Source organism: Anolis sagrei, chromosome 2, assembly GCF_037176765.1.
Source record: "Anolis sagrei isolate rAnoSag1 chromosome 2, rAnoSag1.mat, whole genome shotgun sequence".
In the NCBI taxonomy this organism is placed as follows: Eukaryota; Metazoa; Chordata; class Lepidosauria; order Squamata; family Dactyloidae; genus Anolis; species Anolis sagrei.
The window spans coordinates 111,511,630-111,534,993 of NC_090022.1; the positions used below are offsets into that span (position 1 = coordinate 111,511,630).

Sequence of the window (23,364 nt, forward strand, 5' to 3'; positions counted from 1 at the left end):
TACATGGCACTTCACATAAATGAGCAGATGGTCAACATTTTGTATCCTGTTTGATTTTTGGATGCTCTTCTATATTTTAGGGTAGTTTTCCCTAACGCATATAATATTCTAATCAGAATTAATTTATTAATGCAAGCTCTGTGACATTTGATTAATTTTGTTATGGGTGGGTATTATTAGCAGAGTGCATGCTCCTAATTTTCAACACTCAACCTGTACTGGAAAAAATGAAAATGTTTACATCTTGAAAATAAAACAACAGGGGAGGAGTGGAGAGAAGGAGACTATGAACAAAGCAAGTTGGCTCATAAAAAGCAAAGGCAGACAAATGAGGCCAGGAGAGAAAGAAAAACAAATCTACATTTGGGGAATCGCTTTATTAGAGCCAACAAATATTTAACAATATGAAGCAGGTAAGCTTTTAAGTCCTCCAGAACTCTCCATCAAGGTGGGAGATACAAACAGCAGTGGAAGAAACAATCAATCAAAAAACAGGCCCAATACTGTTGCTATGAGCAAAATGGAGACTGAATCCGTCACTGGGAAAGTGCTGCAGGCATCAGATTACACCTAGGATCTGAGACAAAGAAGCCATGGATGAGCCGCCTTAACAGCAACAAGCGATGAATATAGGCAAATGGGAAACTAATCTGTAAGGCTCGGGATAGAATTGTTTCTGTGAGGCAACGCATCTGTCCCCTTCTACAAATGCAGAAGCAGGCACCATGTTTAGATGGATTTGCACACCATTCTGCCTGCCTCTGTGATCTTGATCCCTTTTTCAGGCTGCTAAAGGTTGTTTCCAAACTTTCAGCAGCTGTGGTCTGAGCAGATCCAGCTCTTCTGCATTTTTAGGTGGATAAAGAAGAACATCATTTTTTAAAAAAATAAATAAAGCTCAGTTCACAATGCTGCTGCTATACAATTTAGACTTAGCATTGGCAGGTTTGACTTTTGTGGAGTTGATTATTCCCATATTTGAGAATCCTATCTCTAGGATTCTCTAGATCAGGCGTGAACAACCTTTGGCCCTCCAGGCGTTTGGGACTTCAACTCCCACCATTCCTAACAGCCCCAGGCCCCTTTCTTTTCCACATCAGCTGCTTAAGTGGGAAAAGGATGAGGCCTGAGGCTGTTAGGGATGGTGGGAGTTGAAGTGCCAAAAACCTAGAGGGCCAAAGGTTGCCCAGGCCTGCTGTAGAATGAATGTATCCTGACAATTATGGCTCAAGGCTATGGAATCCTGGGAGTTGTAGTTTTACAAGGCCTTTGGCCTTCTCTGCCTAAGAGGGCTGCCCCAGCAAACTATCAAATCTAATGATTTTATAGCACTGAGAAAAGGCAGTTGAAGTAGTGTCAAACTGCATTCATCCTACAGCGTAGATATGTACAAGGGGTTCGAAAGCTTCTATAATTTTATTTCACAAACTGAAGCATAATCCAGACAAGACAGCCACAAGGCTGATTGGAGCATAGGGTGGCAACCTGTGCTCAATGGGGTTACACTCCTTGAGGACACAGATCCGCAGTCTGGGAGTCCTCTTGGACTCAGCGCTGATGCTTGAGGCTCGGGTGTCGGTGGTGGCCGGGAGGGCCTTAGCACAGTTAAAACTTGTGCGCCAGTTGCAACCATACCTTGGGAAGCATGACTTGCCCACGGTAGTCCATGCCTTAGGTAAATCCTGGTTGGATTACTGCAATACACTCTAAGTGGGGCTGCCTTTGAAGACGGCCCAGCAACTGCAACTGGTGCGAAGGTTGCTAACTGGAGCCAATTATAGGGAGCGGACGGCCCTATTAAAACTGCTCCACTGGTTGCTCATAAGTTCCCGGTCCCAATTCAAAGTACAGGTCATCATTCAAAGCCATAAGCAACTCAGGCCCTGCCTATCTTTGTGATCACATCCCCCCTATGTTCCTGCACATGCATTAATAATAATAATAATCATCATCATCTTTATTTATACCCCGCCACCATCTCCCTGAAGGAGACTTGGGGCGGCTAACATGAGGCCAAGCCCAAAATTACAACAAAATACAATACAAGTACAGAAAAATAAAATACAAAAATAAAAAATACAATCAAAATAAATACATAACATAACAAAATAAAATAAACAATGTATTGTCGAAGGCTTTCATGGCCGGAATCACTGGGTTGAAGAACTCACAACCTCTGAGGATGCTTGCCATAGATGCAGGCAAAACGTCAGGATAGAATGGCTCTAGAACATGGCCATATAGCCCGAAAAAACCTACAACCCATAAAATAAACAGTTCCAAAAAGACATGATAGAATAATGGGACACAGTGGGTGAGTCAAATGTACTAGAAGTAAAATTGATGCTTGTCATAGATGCAGAATAAATTCTCATCCAGAATTGATAAGACCCTGGATAAGATAACTAGAATGTGTTTCTGAGGGAGAGTGTGTTTCTGAGGGGGGAACTCAAAGATCTGCCAGGGAGGCCTTCCTCATAGTCCAGCCACCCACCATCGCAAGCGTGGTTGGTGGGGCTGAGGGAGAGGGCCTTCTCTGTGGCGGCCCCCCAGCTTTGGAACGCCCTCCCCTGGGAGATTAGGCAGGCCCACACACTCTCCTCCTTCTGGAAGAAATGGAAGACTTGGATGTTTAGGCAAGCCTTTGAGAATGTCTCCTCCCGATGGTCTGCAATTTAATGCCACAGCACTGCACTTTCATCCCATGCCTCAGTTCATTAGCTAACATTTGCACTGTTTACAGTTGGCTATGTTTTACAACAGTTCTTATCATAGGTTATGGGGCACTGTTTTGAGCTTAAACTTTGCTTTATTTGCTTTTGGTTTTATCTTGTATTGTATTGTGTGCACATTTTATGTGTTGTTTCAGTCACATTGTGCCATATGTAAGCTGTCCTGAGTCCCTTCAGGGAGATGGAGGCGGGGTACAAAAATAAAGTTATATTATTATTGTTATTTGAAACACAAGGTGAGTCCGCAGCAAATAAGATCACTCTGCTGGCTGTTGTGTTGGATCACACGTTGGACCCTTCCTAGGACTGTGTGATGTATTGGTGAATAATGTGTGCAGATCCCAGTAAGGTGGCCTTCTGCAGCTGGCAGATGGTAATTTTGTTAGCGCCGATTGTGCTTAAGTGCAGGCCAAGGTCTTTAGGCACTGCACCCAGTGTGCCGATCACCCCTGGGACCACCTTGACTGGCTTGTGCCAGATCCTCATATTGTGTCAGCTTTTCCAGTTGTTTCTCTTCAATTCTGTTGCCTGAGATTGCAACATACTTTATTATTATTATTATTATTATTATTATTGTTGTTCATTCGTTCAGTCGTCTCCGACTCTTCGTGACCTCATGGACCAGCCCACGCCAGCGCTCCCTGTCGGCCGTCACCACCCCCAACTCCTTCAAGGTCATTCCAGTCACTTCAAGGATGCTGTCCATCCATCTTGCCCTTGGTCGGCCCCTCTTCCTTTTGCCTTCCACTTTCCCCAGCATATTATTATTATATTATTATTATTATTATTATTATTATTATATATTTATTATTATTACTATCTATTCAGTCAATAAAAATTGGCAGACCCTATATAGCACAGGCATGGGCAAACTTCAGTCCTTCGGATGTTTTGGACCCTGCCATGCAGGAAAGGCACCATCAAAGCACCCCTGTAACTATGGAAAATCCCACGTGCTACTTTGTATGCCTCATCTTCATGGTTTTGGGGTTTTCCTGCTCCCTTTCCGCCGGAGCGCGTATTGGCTCTCCCAGTTGGGCTTTCCACTTATCCGCCTGCCTCTTCCCAAGACCCCTCTCCTCTCCTCTCCTCTCCCCTCCCCTCGAGGCGCGCCGTGCAAAGGACCGGCTCCACATCGCGGCGGTCTCCCCATGGCTGCTCTCAAGCCCGCCTTTCGAGAGACACCGCACCCGACCAATCAGCAGCCGAAGCGAGGTGGGCGGGGCCAGCGTCCCCGCCCTTCCCCGAATGGGAGGCGAGCCGCTTCTTGAACCTGCCCCCTTTTGATCTTTCTCGACACAGATACCGGAGGCCCCGCCCCTCCTTTCCTTTCCACTTCCTGCCCTCGAGACCCAACGTTTCCTCCCTCAGCCAATGAGAAGTTGTTATCCGCCTTGACGGACGTGCCTGGCTGCCAATCGCGGCTTAAGAAGCGGAAAGGTAGTGGCCTTGGCCCCCTCCCCTTCCCAGGCAGGAGAGGAAGGCCGTGGTGATCGATCCCGCTGCTGAGGAGGGAGAGGGAGGAGGAGGAGGAGCGGGAAGCAACAGCAGAGAAAATGGCGGCCGTGGCTGCGACTGCGGCGGCGGCGGGGCCGGGCGAGGGGTCCGCCGGCGAGGCCGAGCCCACCCCGGGCAGTGAGGCGGGCGCAGACCCGCTCCCGGCCGGCAGCCAGGCCGCGGTGGAGCCGGCGGCGCCGGAGGCCAGGGAGGAGCCCGAGCCGGCGCCCGGGGGAGCGCTTCAGGAGGAGCCGCCCGCGCCCACGCCGCCCAGCAGCCCCGCCGACGAGGGGGAGGAGGAGGAGGAGGAGGAAGAGGCCGCCACGCAGGGCCCGGGCAGGCCGCCGCAGCAGCAGCAGCCACAGCGCCCCCCCGAGGGACTCCCCCCGTCCCCGCCGCCGCCACTGCTTCCTCAGGCCGCAGAGGAAGGGCACGGCGCCCAGGAGGAGCCGCCTTTGCCCTCGCCTTTGCCTTCGGCTGAGGGCCCCTCGGAGCCGCCCCGCACGGAGGAGGAGGAGGAAGAGCCGGGTGCTGCTGCTGCCGCCGCCGCCGCTGCTGCCAGCCTCGCTGCTGCCGCCGCCGAGACGCCGCCGCCGGAGGAAGAGGAGGAGGAGGAACAGGTCGCTGTCCCGGCGCCTGCGGGGCCCGAGGGAAGAGGAGGAGGAGGAGCCGAGGAGGAAGAGGAAGAGGCCGCGGAGGCGCCGTCGCTGCTGCTGGTGCCGGGCTCCGAGGTGCGGGTCACCCTGGACCACATCATCGAGGACGCGCTAGTGGTGTCTTTCCGCTTCGGGGAGAAGCTCTTCTCCGGGGTCCTCATGGACCTCTCCAAAAGGTGAGCGGGCCCTCCTCGGGGGAGAGAGAGAGAGACCCCTTTAGACAGGAAGGCAGGCAGGCAGGCAGGCACCCACCTCTGCTTACAAACCCTCAGGTCTATAGATAATTTGTAGGAAACCATCAGGGCCAGCTAACACCGCCCAACAAAGGATTCCCCCCTGGCAGGAAGCAGCCAGGCTTTGAAGCTGCAAGGCTACTCAGTGCTAATCAAGGTGGCCAGTTGCAACATTCACACTTGCCTCAAGCAGACAAGAGTTCTTTCTCTCACCCTGAACATTACTCCACAGATATATAAACCTCACTTGCCTAGTTTCCAACTCACTTCACTATCTCTGGGGATGCCTGCTATAGATGTGGGCAAAATGTCAGGAGATAATGCTTCTGGAAAATGGCCATATAGTCCGGAAAACTCACAGCAACCCAACTGCAACATTTACACTTGCCTCAAGCAGACAAGAGTTCTTTCTTCTGCCCTGGACATTATTCCACAGATATATTTAAACATTTCCACAGATATATAAACCTAGACATTTCACAAATAGATAAACACCACATGTCTAGTTTCCAACAGATCTCTCAAGGAAGCCTGCCATAGATGTAGATTCAGGAGAGAATGCTTCTGGAACATGGCCAGACGCCTGGAAAACTCACAGCAACCCAATGGCAACATTCACACTTGCTTCAAGCAGAGAAGAGTTCTTTCTCCCACCCTGGACATTATTCCACAAATATATAAACCTCACTTGCCTAGTTTCCAACAGACCCCTCAACCTCTGAAGATGCCTGCCATAGATGTGGGCGAAATCAGGAGAGAATGCTTCTTAAGTATAGTCAGACAACCCAGAACACTCACGGCAACCCAACTGCAACATTCACACTTGCCTCAGGCAGACAAGAGTTCGTTCTCCCACCCTGGGGAGGCTCCATCAAACTCTAGACCAGATCCTCAAATTACAGTCCTCCAGCTGTTTGGGCCTCCAACTCCCAGAAGCCCTAACGAGCTTGTTCGATTGTCAGGAATTCTGGGAATTGAAGGCCCAAACAGCTGGATGGCCGCAGTTTGAGGATGCCTATTCTAGACATTATAGAATAGGCATGGGCAAACTCCAGCCCTCCAGGGATTTTAGAGGATTTCAACTGCTATAGATTGTGGCAGGTGAAGTCCAAAACACCTGGGGGAGGGGCGGAGTTTGCCCGTGCCTGTTAGAGAAGCACAAAACACAAACCCTGTTCTCTGCTTCTCTGGGGACTAGGACACAATGGAGCAATGGGTTCAAATTGCAGGAAAAGAGATGTCACCTAAACATTAGGAAGAACTAAGGAAGAGAAGAGCTGTTCAAGAGTGTTGTGGAGGCTCCACCTTTGTCTGGATGGCCATCTGTCAGGGATGCTTTGATTGAGTGTCCCTGCCTGGCAGAATGGCTTGCATTAGATTTAATGTATTTATTTAGTTAGTTCACTTGCATACCGCTTTTCTCACTTCCTGTTGAAATACTAATAAGTTTATATTTGTTAAAAATTATTCTTCATTTTAATTATTGTATTGTTTTTAAGTGTGTTTTTTTTGCGCTACAAATAAGATATGTGCAGTGTGCCTAGGAATTCATTCATGTTTATTTGCAAATTATAATCCAGTCCTCCAACAGTTTGAAGGACTGTGACCTGGGCCTCTGTTTAAAATGTTTGAGGACCCCTGTATTAGATCATAAAAATGTAACAACATGTAACATAAAAATGTAACAAAATGTAACAAAAATGTAACAACATAAAAATGTAACAACATTTTTAGACAGTTAAAACATGGAGTTAAAAAAATAATATAAATGTTAAAATAACATAATGGTCCAAGCCCATTCCAAGGATGGCCCTTGTGGTCTCTTCCATCTCTGATCCAGTCCACCCCCATTTTGCCATGTAGGAACACAAAAAGTACTCCCGGCAGATGGCCATCCAGCCTCCTAGCCCACTTCCAGGGAAGCTGGCTCTAACCTACTCTGAGGCAAGCGGCATATGCCACTTTCAAACAGGTCTTACTATCAGGAAGTTCTTCCTAATGTTTAGGTGGAGTCTCTCTTTCTGCCATCTGAATCCATTGCTTCACTGTGGCCTAGAGCAGCAGAACACAATGTGACATCTTTTCAGATGTTAAACATAGCTATCGTGTCCCCTTTCAACCTTCTCTCCCTAAGCTTTCAAACCTTTAACCCTTTTGTCCACACTCCAACTTATCAGCATCGTTTTTGGATTGTAGTGCCCAGAAGTGGACATAGTCTTACAGGTGAGGTCTGTCCAAAGTGGAATGGAGTGGGACTGTGACTTCCTTCCCTTGATCAGAGAGTATCAGCCTCTCCTGGCCCACATTCTTTTTCTTCAGCAGTTCAGCTCCAGGGCTCCACCAAGAGGGCCAGGAGAGTGGCCTATTGCAAACTAGCCTTGTGGTCCACTACTTACAGTTTCCTCATCTCCTTTTGCTCAGCCTCTTGACTTCTGATCACTGCCTGCTTTTTGGCCTTTGCTTGGTTTTGGCTCTTTCCTACATTTGGGAAGGGAGCTCATTGCAGGATGGGTAGAGCAAATGCCTGAAACCCTAGTCAGATCTTGGGAGGTCTTGTCTAACATTGGGGAAGGGGGGCACCAATCGCTAAATGGATAGCAAAAAGCTGGGCCACAACTATCACCACTGCTTCTTTAGAAAGGCACATCATGATTATGTTATGACTAATTAGGAAGGAAACACACTCATGGTCTCTAATCTGCATAAGTTAATCTTGTCCTTTCTTTTACCTGAGGACTTTGACTGCTCTACACATTATTGCCTCTTCCTCACAACCATGGTTTCTCTTTCCCCTTTTGCTCAGCCTCCTTTTCTTCTGGCCACCACATATTTCAGAGCCTTTGCTTGGTTTTGGTTCTTCCTACATTGAGTGAAGGGAGCTCAGAGTAGGCTGAGTGGTGCAAATGCCAGAAAGTTGTAATATAACATTGCCTTCTCAGCCAAAGAGTGCTGGTGCCTCACCAAACTTCAAGTCCCAGGATTCCAAAGCGTTGAGCTATGGCAGTTCAAGTACTGTCAAACTGCATTAATTAGGTATCCTCAAACTGCGTCCTTAAATAATAATAATAATAAAACTTTATTTATACCTCGCCACCATCTCCCCAAGGGGACCCAGAGTGGCTTACATGAGACCAAGCCCGACAACACATCAATAAAACAAAAAGCAATAAGCGAAAAAAACAACAATACAATTAATATAACTCACATATAAACAATAACACGCAAGGATTTTAAAAAACCTATGGCCTTCCAGCTGTTTGAGGTCCAGCTCCTAGGAGCCCTAGCCAGCTTGTTTGATGGTCAGGAATTCTGGGAGTCGGAGGCCCAAATAATAAGAGGGCTGCAGTTTGAGGAGGCCTGGTGTAGATGCATCTGGTTGTATCATAGTGTGTGGAAATTTATTTATTTACGATATTTCTATCCTGCCTTTCTCAAGCCCTAAGGCGACTCACAGTGGCTTACAAATTGGCAGCCATCTGATGCCATAACAACCCACAATATACAATTAAAACATTCAAAAACAACATTATAAAATCAATACAAAAACCATTAAAACTATATAATAATGTCTTCCTGTTAATCTCATTTTCCAGTAGCATCGTCTAAACTGTTCCGTGTTTCAACTTACATAATTCCGTGTTTGTCTATTGCACTGCATTTCCAAAGGCTTGTTCAAAAAGCCAGGTTTTTACTTTTTTTCAGAAGGTCAAGAGGGAGGGGGCCGATCTAATATCCCTAGGGAGGGAGCACCACAGCCGAGGGGCCATCACTGAGTAGGCCCTGTCTCTCGTCCTCACCAGACATGCCTGCGAAGAAGGCGAGATCGAGAGCAGGGCCTCCCCAGACGATCTTAAATACATTGGGACAGGTAAGCTGAGCTAAGGGGTGCATCTATAGTGTAGGATTAACACGGTTTGGGCACAACTTTAACTGCCATGAATGCAAGTTCTGGAATTGTGAGTGATGTAGTTTTCCAAAACCTTTAGCTTTCTCTGCCAAAGAGAAAGCTTTCTCTGCCAAAGCTTGTGCCTCACATAACTGCAACTCTTGGATCCATAGCGTTAACCTATGAAAGTGAAAGTGGTGTCACTGTATTAATTCTGCCATGTAAATCAGTGGTTCTCAACCTGTAGGTCCCCAGATGTTTTGGCTTTCAGCTCCCAGAAATCCTAACAGCTGGTAAATTGGCTGGGATTTCTGGGAGCTGTAGGCTAAAACACCTGGGGACCCACAGGTTGAGAACCACTGATGTAGAAGCACCCTAGGTCTGTTGTAAAATTGGGGAGGCGCCTCTCTGGAGGTAAAAGCTGGGTCATAACTACCACTTAGAAATGCACATGATTACATTATGAAAAAATATGGCACACAAATTATTCTAATTTGTGTGCATAAGTTAATCTTGTTCTTTCTGTTACCAGAGGTCTTTGACTTCTCCTACACATGGTTGCTACTTCCTCTCTGGAGAAAGCAACCTCTTTACCAACAACAGTTGTGTGAGTGTGTCTTTGCTTCAAGTATATGTCCAAGGAAGTTACTGTGCACACAGACTTCCCAGTACATACATCATGCAAATAATATCTTAAATGGTAAGGTACATTATTTCTCTGCTTAAAAAAAAGATCATATAGAGCAGGATTTCTCGAGTTGTCTGATATGAGAAACCGACAAATATTTGTCTCCAGTGTATTGGGGACAGACATAATATTTGTGTCTATGAGGTACAGTTGTTTCTTTCCTGGAAACACTATGTACGCCAGGAGATGGGAGACTATTATTTATTTATTTATTTACAGTTCTTATATTCCGCCCTTCTCACCCCGCAGGGGACTCAGGGCGGATTACAGTAACCACATATATGGCAAACATTCAATGCCAGTTTGACAAACAACATTTAACAGACAAAGGCTATTTAACTTTTTTCTGGCCGCCAGGGGAGCTGCTGCTTTTCATCGTCCATCAACGACACCGATGAAGTTCTTCCGCATTCCACATTCCCCGGAGTCTTCTTTCTTTATGGCCTCATAAATTAGTTAAATTTAGCCTCCCACACAAGGTGGTCCCTTATTTTCCTACTTGACAGATGCAACTGTCTTTCGGGTTGCAAAGGTCGACAACGGGCTACACAATGGCTGGACACCCACTCCAGCCCGGGCTGGCTTTGAACTCATGACCTTTTGGTCAGAGTGATCTTAATGCAGCTGACACTCAGCCAGCTGCGCCACAATCCCGGTGCTTTACCACTTTAGTGTTGACACAGAGAACATTTTTTTAGGGCGTATACTTCAGAGTGGCTTTATTATGGTTGCAGTGGGGAGAGATTTCCAGTGCTACAATATCTAGGTAGACTTCCTATTTAAAATACACCTACTTGTCTTCTCCACTGCACATTTGTTCATATGGATGCAGCCATACATATACATATAATAATGCTCAAAGTTTTGCCATGATTTCAAAGATGCAGCATAAAACATGTGTAGAAAAACCATTTTTCAGGTATATTCTCAGATCCTGGTCTGGGCATCAAGAATGTTTTTAGTAAAAGTTCTAAGAATTTTGCCTCAATTGTTAATTTAAAAAAAACAGGATGGGTGGGCCTTCTCAAGGTTGCAGGACTAATTCTTGTGCATTCTTTGTAGATGAAGTGCCTCTAGGCACATTTGATGCCTGTCATAATGGCCCACATTTATGATTAAGGTTTAATCAGCATAGGCCCTCATAGAGTCAGCAGGCCCTCAAGGCTGCACAGCATAAACATTGGAAGGGAGACTTGAATCATAGCACTGCCAATTACCAGAGTGAATAAAGCATATGGCTTGTTGTAAATCTCCCATGATTCCATAACATTGACCTGTGCATCTATACTTCAACAGTATAGATGCACCCTCAGTTAAATCTGGGCTGAAATTTTAACTCCTTCCACACCAGTTATCCATTTCCTTAAACCAGAGAGTGACATTCAGTGTTGGTCAAACAGATCCCATCTTTCCTGGGAAGCACTTACAGTCCTCCTTCTGTAGTATTTTTGGGACTTACATTATGGACAGACAAGCACTCTTTTATGACACACTCTTTCTGGTAAAAAAATAAAGCTAGGTGAGGCCTAAATACTCTAAAGGCACCAACCAGATCCTATCTAATCTTGGAAGTTACACAGGGTCATGCATGGTTAGCACTTGAATGGGAATCTACCAACAAACATCAATTGTTGTAGGGTATGTTTCAGAGGAAGTAGTTGGCAAGACGGCAAGACAACCTCTAAGTATTCTTTGTCTAAGAAAACCCAATGGAATGTTTGAGGTTGCCATCAATCGATAGACTAATTGAAAGCACACATGTACATGCACACACAAACCATTAACTCTTAACTAGATATAAACAATTGGCTCAAAGATGTAGTTGAATAGATCTGACATGGAGCATTATACAGGACTTTGGGTAGTAATATAATATTTCTGTGGGTTTGTAGAAGTTTTGCTGCTGTTCTCCCAGCAAATTTCATCCTAATTTCCATGCTCATTTTTTATAATTATACCAAAGGAACAGTATTGGAAACACTGCTCTTTATTGTATTCTGTAACCTTTTAACTATTGGGAGATGGGGCATATTGCCCATAACATCCAGTAATGAAGTTTAATGATTTTCCTTTCTTCTGTGTACATTTCCAGTACTTCACAAATGATTTTAAAATAGCTATACCAAAATTGCCGTACCTTCCTAAAGATTACAGTAGTGTTTGTATGGTTTTCTTTAGTCCATTGTGAAATTTCCATGTGCTTGCAAACAGTCAGATTCATCTAGTCTACTTTTATATGTGTTATGTAATTATTCATAAGGAATAGGCTGAAAGTGTCCATTTTTTAGATTTTTTTAATTCATGGACCTCAGGGGTTTGTCTTATCTTACATTTTCTTTTGCAGGTATGAAGTCCAGATATCAGGAAGAGTCAAGTAGGTCTTGAAAATAAAGTTTATGTGGAAAAAGCAAAACCAGGTCTATAAAAGCAAGAAATAACATAGGAGGTTTTTCTCAGTCTTTGAACATCAAACATGATGTACACAATACAGTCACGTTTACACAGCATTGTGTTGCCAACTTGCATTTCTCCAACTGCCACTTACATTTTTCATCTCTTAACAAAGATGAAAAAACTTTGCATTGTTTTCTTCATTTACTTATATAAACCACTTGAAGTGGGAAACACTGCTCTTTCGTCTCTTTCAGAGAATACTACAGTATTCTCTGAGCAGTAGTACAGGTGGGTAGAAGGTACTTTGGAATTAGATCTTTAAGGAGTCTAAGGACCCTTCCACGCAGTCATGTAACACAGAGTATCAAGGCAGATAATCTACAATATCTGTTTTGAACTGAGTTATCTGAATCCACGCTGGCATATAATCCAGTTCAATGTGGATATTATACAGCTGTGTGAAAAGGGCCTACAATAGATTGGCAAACATTTCCTATATTTTCTCATGTAGGGCTTGGTGTAATCTGGATTGGATTTTTGCTTGAACAGATTGTAAACTTTATTAATTTGGGTACATAGGTTCCTGGGCTCAGAACCTGTAATTCTGAGCCTCTTATGGGATATCTTGTAGTCCTAGAGTCCTTCCATACAGCCATATAACCCAGAATATCAGGGCAGAAAATCCCACAATAGCTGCTTTGAAGTGGGTTATATGAGTTCATACTGCCACATATTCCAGTTCAAAACAGATAATGTGGGATTTTATTCAGTTGTGTGGAAGTGGCCCTAGGGTCCTTCCACACAGCCACATAACCCAGAATATCAAGGCAGAAAACAATATCTGCTTAGAACTGGGTTATCTGAGTCCACACTGCCATATATTCCAGTTCAAAGTAGAAATTGTGGGATTTTATTCAGCTGTGTGGAAGGGCCTTAGTGAACTACAAAGTAGGATTTTAGAAGCTTCAAGTCTCTCCATGAGAAAGAAAGCTACAGAGTAAATATGTGTTGTATAATAGGCCTTTGCAAATCTTTAAAAATATCTGATTGCAAAACAGCACAAAACTATAGACGATGTGATGGAACATATAAACTCTACATGTAACCTAATACAATAACGAAAGAAATTGTAACAAAACTCTGGGAGCTACTTATAAAATTATGGTTGTTTTTCTTACTCATCAGTCCTGGATGTTTTTCATAAGTCATACTAATATTGATAATCTATAGTAGTTATCCAAATACATACATTATTAGGCATTATCATATTCCATTAAAAGGTTGGTTCTTTAATTTAAAAAATCATCTTATTTGATCTGGTATTGTGTTGTTTTCCTAGGATTGAGAGCGTAGCAACCGCACAGTTCTTTAAATGTCTATTAAAATTCATTTTTGTGTTTCTGAAGCCATTTTGAGAAATTGGCTTTGCAATTACCCTTCCCTTACAATTTAAAAGGTACACAAAACCACATACAGAGAAACTAAAGGTGTTAACATGCCTTCAAAAATGATGTTGCAGTGTCTCCATGTTGGCCAGGTTCAGCTTTCATCTTTATTACAGTTAAGATTTCAGGGTTTTGATTCCCTCTTGCTTCAACTTTAGCTTGGGTTGGACTGGATGGCCCATGAGGTCTCTTCCAATGCTATGATTCTAGGATTCTAAATCTGTAATAGGAAACAGGATTTCTGTTAAGTTGGAGAATAAGTTCCACCATCTTATCCAAGAAATAATATGTAAAATATTTTGTGTGGATCTGCAAATAACAATTTTCTGATCACAGATAGCTGATCATGTCAGCACTATTAGCCTTTTACGACATCTTTGGTTTTCATGGAGAATACCAAAAGTACACTTTGTAACTGTGGACATTGCAAATGTATTCCTCTGCTTTAAGAAGTAGAATGTTCCCTGTTGGACTGGTACAGTTCAGGCGTCCCTTGGTTAACAAGTCCTCTGACAAAGAAACTCCTTTTAAAACCTATTTTTACACTTACCCAGTTCCCACTTTTGGCTTCTTATCCTCTGTCTAGGTGGATTTTTTTGTATTAGTTTTGGTACAAGGAGGAGGATGATGAAGGGCTGAAGTAACAGTTTTGTTCTCAAGTTGCAGCATTGGTACAAGGAGGATGATGACGAAGGGCTGAAGTAACAGTTTTGTTCTCAAGTTGCAGCATTGTGTCTAAATGCAATAAGGTTTGAGCTAGGAAAGAAAAATACTCTATTTTAACCAATCCTACTGGAGTTGTATGGCCCTGCCTACAACAGGCAAGGGAAACACTAGATGCTATGCTAAGCTTGTACGAATGACATAACAAAGAGCAGGGGAAAGACTAGGTGTCTTGCCAGCTATCCAGCATTTTAAAAAGAATTGATTGGAGCCATGAGGAAAACCATGAGGAAAATGGAGACTGGTAAAAGGGGGTACGTTTTAGAAAAGACTTTCAGGTTATTTCTAGGAAGTTAAGATTGTAGTTTTTATGTTGTTCACTTATGCAAGAGTTACCTGACCTGATTGTTTCAGTTCACTTGTGCATATTGTTCAATTCCTTATACCAATTTTTCCATAATATTTATTCATCTGGTACCAAATTTTCTGTTAAAGACGTAATGCTCAGGAATACACCTACTTAATTAACCGAAGTATACTTGTACACAATCTTTTCAAAGTCTCCTTGTCATTTGTAAATGTGCTGTAGATCTTCTGTCCCATATGCTGTGACTTTTTCCTACAATCACTTTTCCTGATTTATTTATTTATTTATTTGGTGCATTTATACCCCGTCCTTCTCATCTCTGGGGAGGCACTCAGGACGGCTTACAACAGGCAACCCACGGTGCCGATACAATACATTAAAAATCACAATACAGTTAAACACAGTAACGCCATTATAAAACAATCACTTTAAAACAGTTCATTAAAAACAATTTGCCGATTTAAAACATCGTCCGGGTCTATAGATGTACCATCTATATCTTAAGTAATAGTCTACTTAAGTTTGGATATAGTTTTGCTTGTCTTGGGAATTAGGTGACCAATGTGTTAGGGATGTTCTGTGTTAACTCATGGGCAAGTGCAGTATACAGAACAGCTTTCCAATATTGTCTTCCTGAAGTAGGATGTGCTTGGCAGCTTCTAATCTATAGCATTTGTCTTTGTTCTCTCTTTTCTATGTTGTGGCTTAGCTGCTACCTGAAGCTTTAAAGCTGTAGGCAGAAGGCCTCTTTGGAGCAAGATGCTTTTATAAAGCTGGGAGCAGGCTGTAGGCTATTAATAAACCTTGGACTCTTTGGTTCACTGTCTTTTTTAGTGCGTTCACTTTCTAGCACTGACAGGACGCAGGTGTTTGTCGTGTACTGTTTTAAAGCTCTCATCTTGCTGCATAGCCTTTTCTGGAGATCACATATGAATTGAAGCCAAATATAATGTACTGTACTGCTGTTTCCCATGTTTCTCACAGTGGTCCTGATGAATATTTTTCTTTATTAATGTTAGCCCACAAAATCTATAGATGCCTGCATGTATTTGGCTCTTTCCAAGGCAAATTGTGTCCAGTTTATTTAACCTTTTATTTGAGCACATTATTTGTTCTTCACTGAAGCCTTTTTACAAGTATGGGGAGACACAATGTTGTTCAGAAAGACTTTAGATCAAAAACATATCTTAGAAGGGTAGATAAGTGCCAGACTTTTGCTCATGCCCCTTTAGGAAGTTTAAAAACTTGAGTCAGAAACTTCCTGTTTCCTGCATTTTCATATTGGGCTTATGATTTTCGGTCATCAGGTATTGCTACCAGTAACTGAACTGTAACAAACATACTAATTGCAGTGAGTCACACAAATTTTAGGGCTTAAAGACTCTGAAAGCATCAGTTCTCATTTGATCTTGGAAGCTATGCCAAATAGGTTCAAAGTAGTACTTGGATGAGAGACTGCCAAAGAATACCAGGTACTGTTTGTTATCTTTCAGAAGGAGGAACTGACAAAATTTCCTCTGAGACTTCCTGACCTAAAAAAAACCCCTAAGAGTCATGGGGTTGCCATAAGTCAACATGTGGCTTGAAGACACAGACCCACGTGTGTGTGCAAACACATTCACACATACTTGCATACCTTGAAGACTGTCAGCTTTTGTAACAGCCTGGGGACTCAGTAATGGTGCTGGAGTAATGTGTCTAAACCTTTGTATTGGAGAACTTAATTCCAGTGAGAAGTAAAAAATAGTTGTGCCAAAACGTTGTGACACAAGTATTTTAATCTGAAAAAGTTTGGGTATTATCTTATAATTAGTATCCATTTCAGCTTTTAAAATAATTTTGTGAATGTGCTGGAAATCTTTAGGGCACTGCTATTGTGGCAATGTGCTTAGGAACATTTTGTCAGGACTTCAGACATTTAATTAACACACAGTGATCTTCTCTGTAGCACCAGTGCCATGAAGTATTCTTCTGTAGTATGACTTCAGCAGCACAGGGAAGTATAAAATTATCTGCCCTCCCTACTGAACTAAGATCAGCCACCTCGCTAATGGCATTTCGGAAGAAACTAAAAACTTGGATGTTTGTGCAAGTCTTCAATTGATTTTTGATGTGATGTTGTTTGACCATGGACTAGCAATCAAGGATAACGAATTGGACTACGATTTAAACGATGAGATGTCTCGATCTGTATTGGTGGCCCAATACTATGTATGTTTTGTATGTTTTCTTAATTTTAATCTATATGTTTAAAGTGAATTGTATATTTTAACATGTTGTAAACCGCAATGAGTCGCCGCATAGGCTGAGATATTGGCGGTATACAAGCGTACCAAATAAATAAATAAATAAATAAATATATAAGAGAATCCAAAACACAAAGGGGTATAGCAGAGTGACTCCCATTAGTTACAATATGCTGTCTATATATCAAACTTGAGGCTGGATCTAAACTTCTAAATATCCCAGGATCTGATCCCAGATTATCTTCTTGAACCAGATTATATGACTCTACACTGCCAGATAATCTGGAATAATCAGATAATCTGGGCTCAGATTCTGGGATATAGGGCAGTGTAGATCCAGTCTGAGCCAGTTGCTTCTCGTGTGAAAATTGGCCATCTGCAAGGATGTTGCCCTGGGGACGCTCTGATGTTTTACCATTCTGTGGGGGTTTCTCTCATCCCCACATGGGAAGCTGGAGCTGACAGCCCCATGATGGGAAAAAAAACAACTTTTCAATAGTGTAGCGGTTTTTAAATGTATTTTTGGGTGCTGTAAAGCACAATAAAAATGGCATGCCACACACAGTCCTTTCAGAAATGTCATTGCATCCCTTATCAGGAATTCAAAAATCCAGAGTTGTCCGCATGGATAGCCAATATAATGACATCTTTTGAGGGTTCAGAGTACACACACTTAGTTCTGTGCACACAATTATTGCAAATATTGTATAAAATCACCCTCATGTTATAGGATGAACTTTATACAATATTTGCAATAATTTGGAATGAATTTCATTTTTAGACTTGTTCCCCATCTACAAAACATCTCATTATATTAATCTATGCAAATACTGATTATTCAAAATCTGAAAAAAAAGCCAAAATATTTCTGGCCCCAAGCATTTTGGATATTGGATGGTCAACCTGTACTAATTTCAATACTAATTTCATTCAGTCACATCTTACAACATAGAGATGTCAAAACAAGTTGTGAAAAAACTGCATGATGGAGCAAATCTGAAGTAATGTTTGGATTTGGAATATCAGATTCCTATAAAATTAATATACATTTTAAAAATTGTTTTTATGAGCTTCAATTTTGCTGTCCTGTATTACCATTGAACATGTTAGATAGAGAGTATTAAGACAAATAACCATATCAGAATTCCCACTAGGCTTATAGGAACTACAGTAAATTTTAACATATTTTTTTCACCTGGCTCAAACCAGGGACTTGTTACTGCTGTGGCCAGCTAAATACTTCAAGGAATCCCACAAGTAGGGACCAAAAACAACATCTTCCCCCTGCTTTTCAAAAACAGGCTGCTTCTGAACAGTGAGGTTTAATTTACCTGTCCTGGCTGTTAGTAGGCCTATCTCCTATGAACCTGCTGCTGTTGTCGTTTAAAGCTGTGAACATCATCACATCTTGTACAATGAATTAATAAACCAGTGGCCTAATTCTAAATCTTTTCCCAATCAAATTAGTTGGCTTGCTATCACTTTTTAGATAAGTGTCCTTGTTCCCAAAATATGTCCCATACTGGTAAATATTTATACAATTTTGTCTTTATTTTTTCTAATATACAGATCTTTATACACTTAACTCATCCTTGTAGGAATGTTTGCAACTCTTTAATAATGTTGATAACCTTATTTCTGTTCATATTCTTATATACTGGGCATGTATATATATAAGGAAAACTACGATATTTTGCTTATTGCCATGTAACCTAGTGTAGGTTCGTTAAATGGGACATTATTGTGCCAAACAGTGACCTGTTTTGCAAGCAGCTTTTATAAACATATTTGATCATTTTTGGTTGTAGCCTGAAACAGGCCCAAAAGGATCAATCAGTGAATTGTGCTATGACCACCACAGTTGTCAGGCAAAGTTCAAACTGTCCCCGGTGCCTTACTGGGTGAGTTTGCAAAAGTAATGTAAAGTTTGCAAGATGTAATGTCAGATGCAGACAGAATTAAATCTATGTAGTGGATCCCAAATAATTCTGTTTCCATAATAAACTTTAGTTATTCAAGACTTTTCTCTCTCTTCAACCTTGCATTGTTTGAAGAAGTTGGAAAAGGTGTGGCTGGAGCTAGGCTTTCATTTTCATGTCCTCAGTGGTGGTAATACAGTTTCTGAATTTCTCTGAAATATTCAGTCAGGCTAGAGATAAATTGTCTATTCACAATAGGAGCAAAGGAAACATCATATGGGCACTTGGTGTTAGAGGGCAAACATGAGAGTTACCATCTTGCCTTTGTAGGATTGTGTACTTCCACTCTGGATCTATCTTTAGGATAAAATCAATAGGATTCAATTGTGGACACTATTCACGTTGGAAGCAGCATGTCTTCTCTCATTTTCCACTCTGCAACTGGGGATGCCTCCACTGGCATGTGTAGAATGCAAAATGTGGCATGGTGACACATATATACAGTTGAAGCAGTGTCATAGTGTCAGAGAGTGTTCAGTAAGTCTTAAATCCGTTAGGTCTGCTCATGAACTGCAAAATGGCCATGCACTTAGGTCGAAGGGAAATATAGTTGGCTGGTGAAGTGTTTCTCAAATTGTTTTGTACCTTCTGTAAGTATTGGAATCATAGAGTTGGAAGAGACCTCATGGGCCATCCAGTCCAACCCCCTGCCGAGAAGCAGGAATATTGCATGCAAAGCACCCCCTGACAGATGGCTATTACCAAAGGACTAATTAATTAAGATTTTAAATTGATAGAAAGAGCTAGTTGGCACAGCTTTTTCAAATGAAGGCCGTGTGTCATGTTGTAGGGACATTTGTTCTCTAAAGAAGAGATTTAAATCTTCACACTGCTAATAAAAATAATGTAATTTGATAATTGTACTTCTGATTTCTGAAAATCTAGAATATCAATTCCTGCTTTCAGTATAGCAGTAGCCAGGGTTTAGCAGAGGTCTAAGGGTATTTTTTAAAATGTTATCATGTACTATAGTAAATTCATCAAAGGACTTTTTCATCCCAGTGCATGATGCTTTATCACCGAGCCTTGTTTCCACAACAAATCACATTTTTAAAAATCAAATTATCACAGGGACAGAAAGTTAGGTGAAATCTTCTGAACAGGGACACAGATAGCAAAGCAAACACCAGGGGTGTTGAACCTTCCCTTTGTGTGTGTTTGTGTGTGTGTTCGGCTAATGTTACACTTTAATATGTACCTTATCCAACTTACAAAGAAATTCAACTTAAGAACAAACCTACAGAATCTATCTTGTTTGTAACTTGGGGGCTGCCTGTATTGTGTGTGTCTGTGTGACTAGGTTTTTCAGTATACTGTATGTCTGTCTGTAAAAGCGAATCGGGTCAGTATTATTGGATCCTCAATACCTTTTTTTGTAGACTGCTAATCCAAGGTTCCCTATAGTCACTGGTCTTGACTTTTTTGGTCAGTGGTATTCCTGAACAAACATGAAGATGGTAGAGACCACAATGACCATCCAGTCCAAACTCATTCCTCCATGCAGTAATGCACAACCAACGCGCCCCCAACAGATGGCCACCCAGCTTCCACTTAAAAACTTTCAGAGGAGGAGATTCTACCATTCTCTTGAGGCAGTATATTCCACTGCCAAACAGTTCTTGCAATCAGGAAGTTTCTTTTTATTTATATCATTCATCTTACCTTAGAATGTACATGCATAGGAACTTTCTATTGAATTACTTTCAGCACATCAGTCAGTTGTGATGCCACAACTTTCACCACATCAGTCAGTCTTATAAATTGCCTTACTGCATAATGTTGTTGAACATTTACCTTAAAAAGAGTACATTTGGTCCCTGATTATTGCTTCTGCTGATTTAAAGACCGAACAAGTGTGCCGGAACCATGCTTTGAGACATTGTTCACATAATTGGTATAAGGTGAATAAGAGAACCTGGATGTGAGGTTGTGCTACTTGTGAGCTTTTCTTTTATCCCCCCTGTAATCTTCTGTGCCAATCCAAAACACACTTGGGATATTTTTCTAGCTTTCCAGAAAAGATTTTTAGGGTTTAAGGCAAAGTGTGGCTTCCATTTTGTTTTGTGAACAGACCTGCGTCCACAGGCAGAAGTATGTTTTCACAGCATATCAAACACCCTCCACCAAGCATAGGAAAGCTTAGATTAGTCATAAATACAGAAAATATTGACACAATAGTTCTCCACATTTCTATACTGACACTTAAAATTCATTGTAGATACATCTATTCTGATGGGCATGGTACAATTCTAGTGAAGACTTGGTCCACATTATATTGTGTAATGCTACCTTAGAATGCTACACATAAGCAAACAGCTGTAATTAGAATGCTGAAATGTACTGTAATTTTGAAATACTCAAAATATTTTCCTTTTTGACAGCAACAATAGGGCTCCATAAGGAATGGGTCATATTGAAGTACTAAATTTATTACTGAATAGCCAGAATATCCAGATATATAATACAATGAAGTAGACATAGAGCTTGGGTATGTGTGTTTCTAAGTCCTGTAAACACATTTATTTATTTACATTATTTATATACCGCTTTTCTCAGCCCTCGGACTCTTTCATCTTGTATATGAAAGAGTTAAATTGAGGCATGTCATATGTTTAGGTTAAAACATTGGGTAAAATAAGTCAGCTTTGAAATTGTTCAGAATTTTGAATGATGCATATGCTTCCCTCTTCATATTTGGTTTCTCTAATTCAAGATTTAAACAGGTGTTTTTTCTTGTTGTGTTTTGCTAGATGTTATACAGCTAGTATAGGATGCCAATTTGGAAATGTTTATTTTGTTGTCAGCACCCTAAAGCACATAGAGAGTTGTATCTAGCTGTTCATAACCTCAGACTGCTGATATCTTTGTAAATATGTTAATGTCACCCACAGCTTCTTTTCTTCCTTTAATCTATACAAGTTATAGAAAGCTTTCCCTGTTTTAGAAAATTACAAAGATTGTTATATTTGAAATGCATTACATATTTTATCACAAGGCAAATGTGTTATTGTATTATACAAACCATGTCTGGTGGTATAGTGTTTAGGTATCCCTGTATACTGAATGAATACAATTCAGGTAGAAAGTTTGGATATTTTATTGTTGGCAAATGTTGTGATTATTTTTGTTGGGGGTTGGCAGGGGGGAATCATGTTTGCTGACTGAGCCGGCATGGTCTGCATGTTGGACTGAAACTCAGGAGACCAGGATTCAAAGCCCTGCTTGGTCATGGAAACCCATTGGGTAACCTTGGGCAGGTCACACTTTCTCAGCCTCAAAGGAAGGCAATGATGAACATCCTCTGAATGAATCTTGCCAAGAAAATCTTGTGATCATTTCTCAGTAGGGTTGAACTGGCTAAACAAAATGAATACATTGATTGAATAAAACATTAAATTAGTAGAATTTGTAAATCACACGGAAGATCTGTAGTCTTAGAGGGGACAGTCTTGGTAGAATGAAGCACTTGTTCACTTCAACAGTGGGAACATTAAGCAGATTTGCCATTGCAATCAGTGGTACTCAAGGTACTTGGAGAGAGCCCAGAGGGCTTAGTGTAGTTCTTAGAGATTATTGTACTTTTGAAATACTCCAAATCATCAACAGTTTCATATTGGTGCTGGAGCATGGCTGCATTCTTCTTAACACAGTTAAGGCACTGTTTCATCAATTTTGTTCTTTAGGTCTACATTTGAATATTTTTGCACAAACCAAAACGTTTTGTTAGTGTTTACATTTTGAGAAGTTAGGAAATGGGGAGAACCAGGGCCAAAGATCACTTAGTAAGTTCACACTATGAATGGCATCAAAACACACCTGCCAGAAGAGAATGAAACAATACTAGCACTTTGAAAGCACAGCTACATATGTTTTAAGAACTAAGGGTGCATCTATCTATACTATAAAATAAATGCAATTCAACACATCTTTCACTTCCATGGCTCAATTCTATGGAATCCTGAGGGATGTGGTTTCACAAGGTCTTCAGTCTTCTCTTCCAAATAATATTGGTGCCTTATCAAACTACATTAATTCTATATTTTAGGAGTACCCCAAATCCCACTGAGTTCAATGGAGTTTACTCCTAGTTACATAGGCATAGAATTGCAGTCTTAGTAGCTATAACAAGGTGCCCTTATTTTTTTATAGAATTGCCTTGTAAGTAATCAGTAAACAGGTTAAAATATGAGAGCTATGCATGTCTAAGGCGCAAAAGCTTGAATGTGTCCAAATTATGGTTTAAAATCTAAATTGTGCAGTATTCCAGTATTTTAACAATGCATGCATTGCATAATAGTGTTTGCAAAAGATAATACTTCAGAAAATCACTGTAATGGAATGAATTGCCTCAGTGGAGAATAATAGAACACTTCTCTGGTTTGTTTTTGTTTTTTGAGAAAACAAGATATGTATTTACTAAACTTTTATCCCACTTCCATCATAAAGAAATGGTGCTCAGGCAGCTACTAGCTATAAAATAAATCTCAAAACATACCAATAAACAGAAACCACAGAAGAAATAGGAAGAACTCATTTAGTTAAAAACACAGATCAACTTACTTACTAACTATCTGTCTG

General features: G+C 41.4%; 1 protein-coding gene across 4 annotated transcripts in view; it reads left to right on the forward strand.

Annotated features, from left to right (window-relative positions):
* The first annotated feature begins 4,159 nt into the window (after positions 1 to 4,159).
* PWWP2A (PWWP domain containing 2A) overlaps positions 4,160 to 23,364 on the forward strand; it is a 37,111-nt gene continuing 17,906 nt past the window's right edge. For 2 of the 4 annotated variants that reach the window (XM_060764945.2, XM_060764944.2), the window contains exon 1: positions 4,163 to 5,061. In XM_060764945.2, the coding sequence (XP_060620928.2) occupies positions 4,289 to 5,061 (773 nt within the window). In that variant the 5' untranslated portion in view covers positions 4,163 to 4,288. Of the gene's footprint in view, positions 5,062 to 23,364 lie in introns of all 4 variants that reach the window. The other 2 variants (XM_060764946.2, XM_060764948.2) reach the window with 2 other exon arrangements.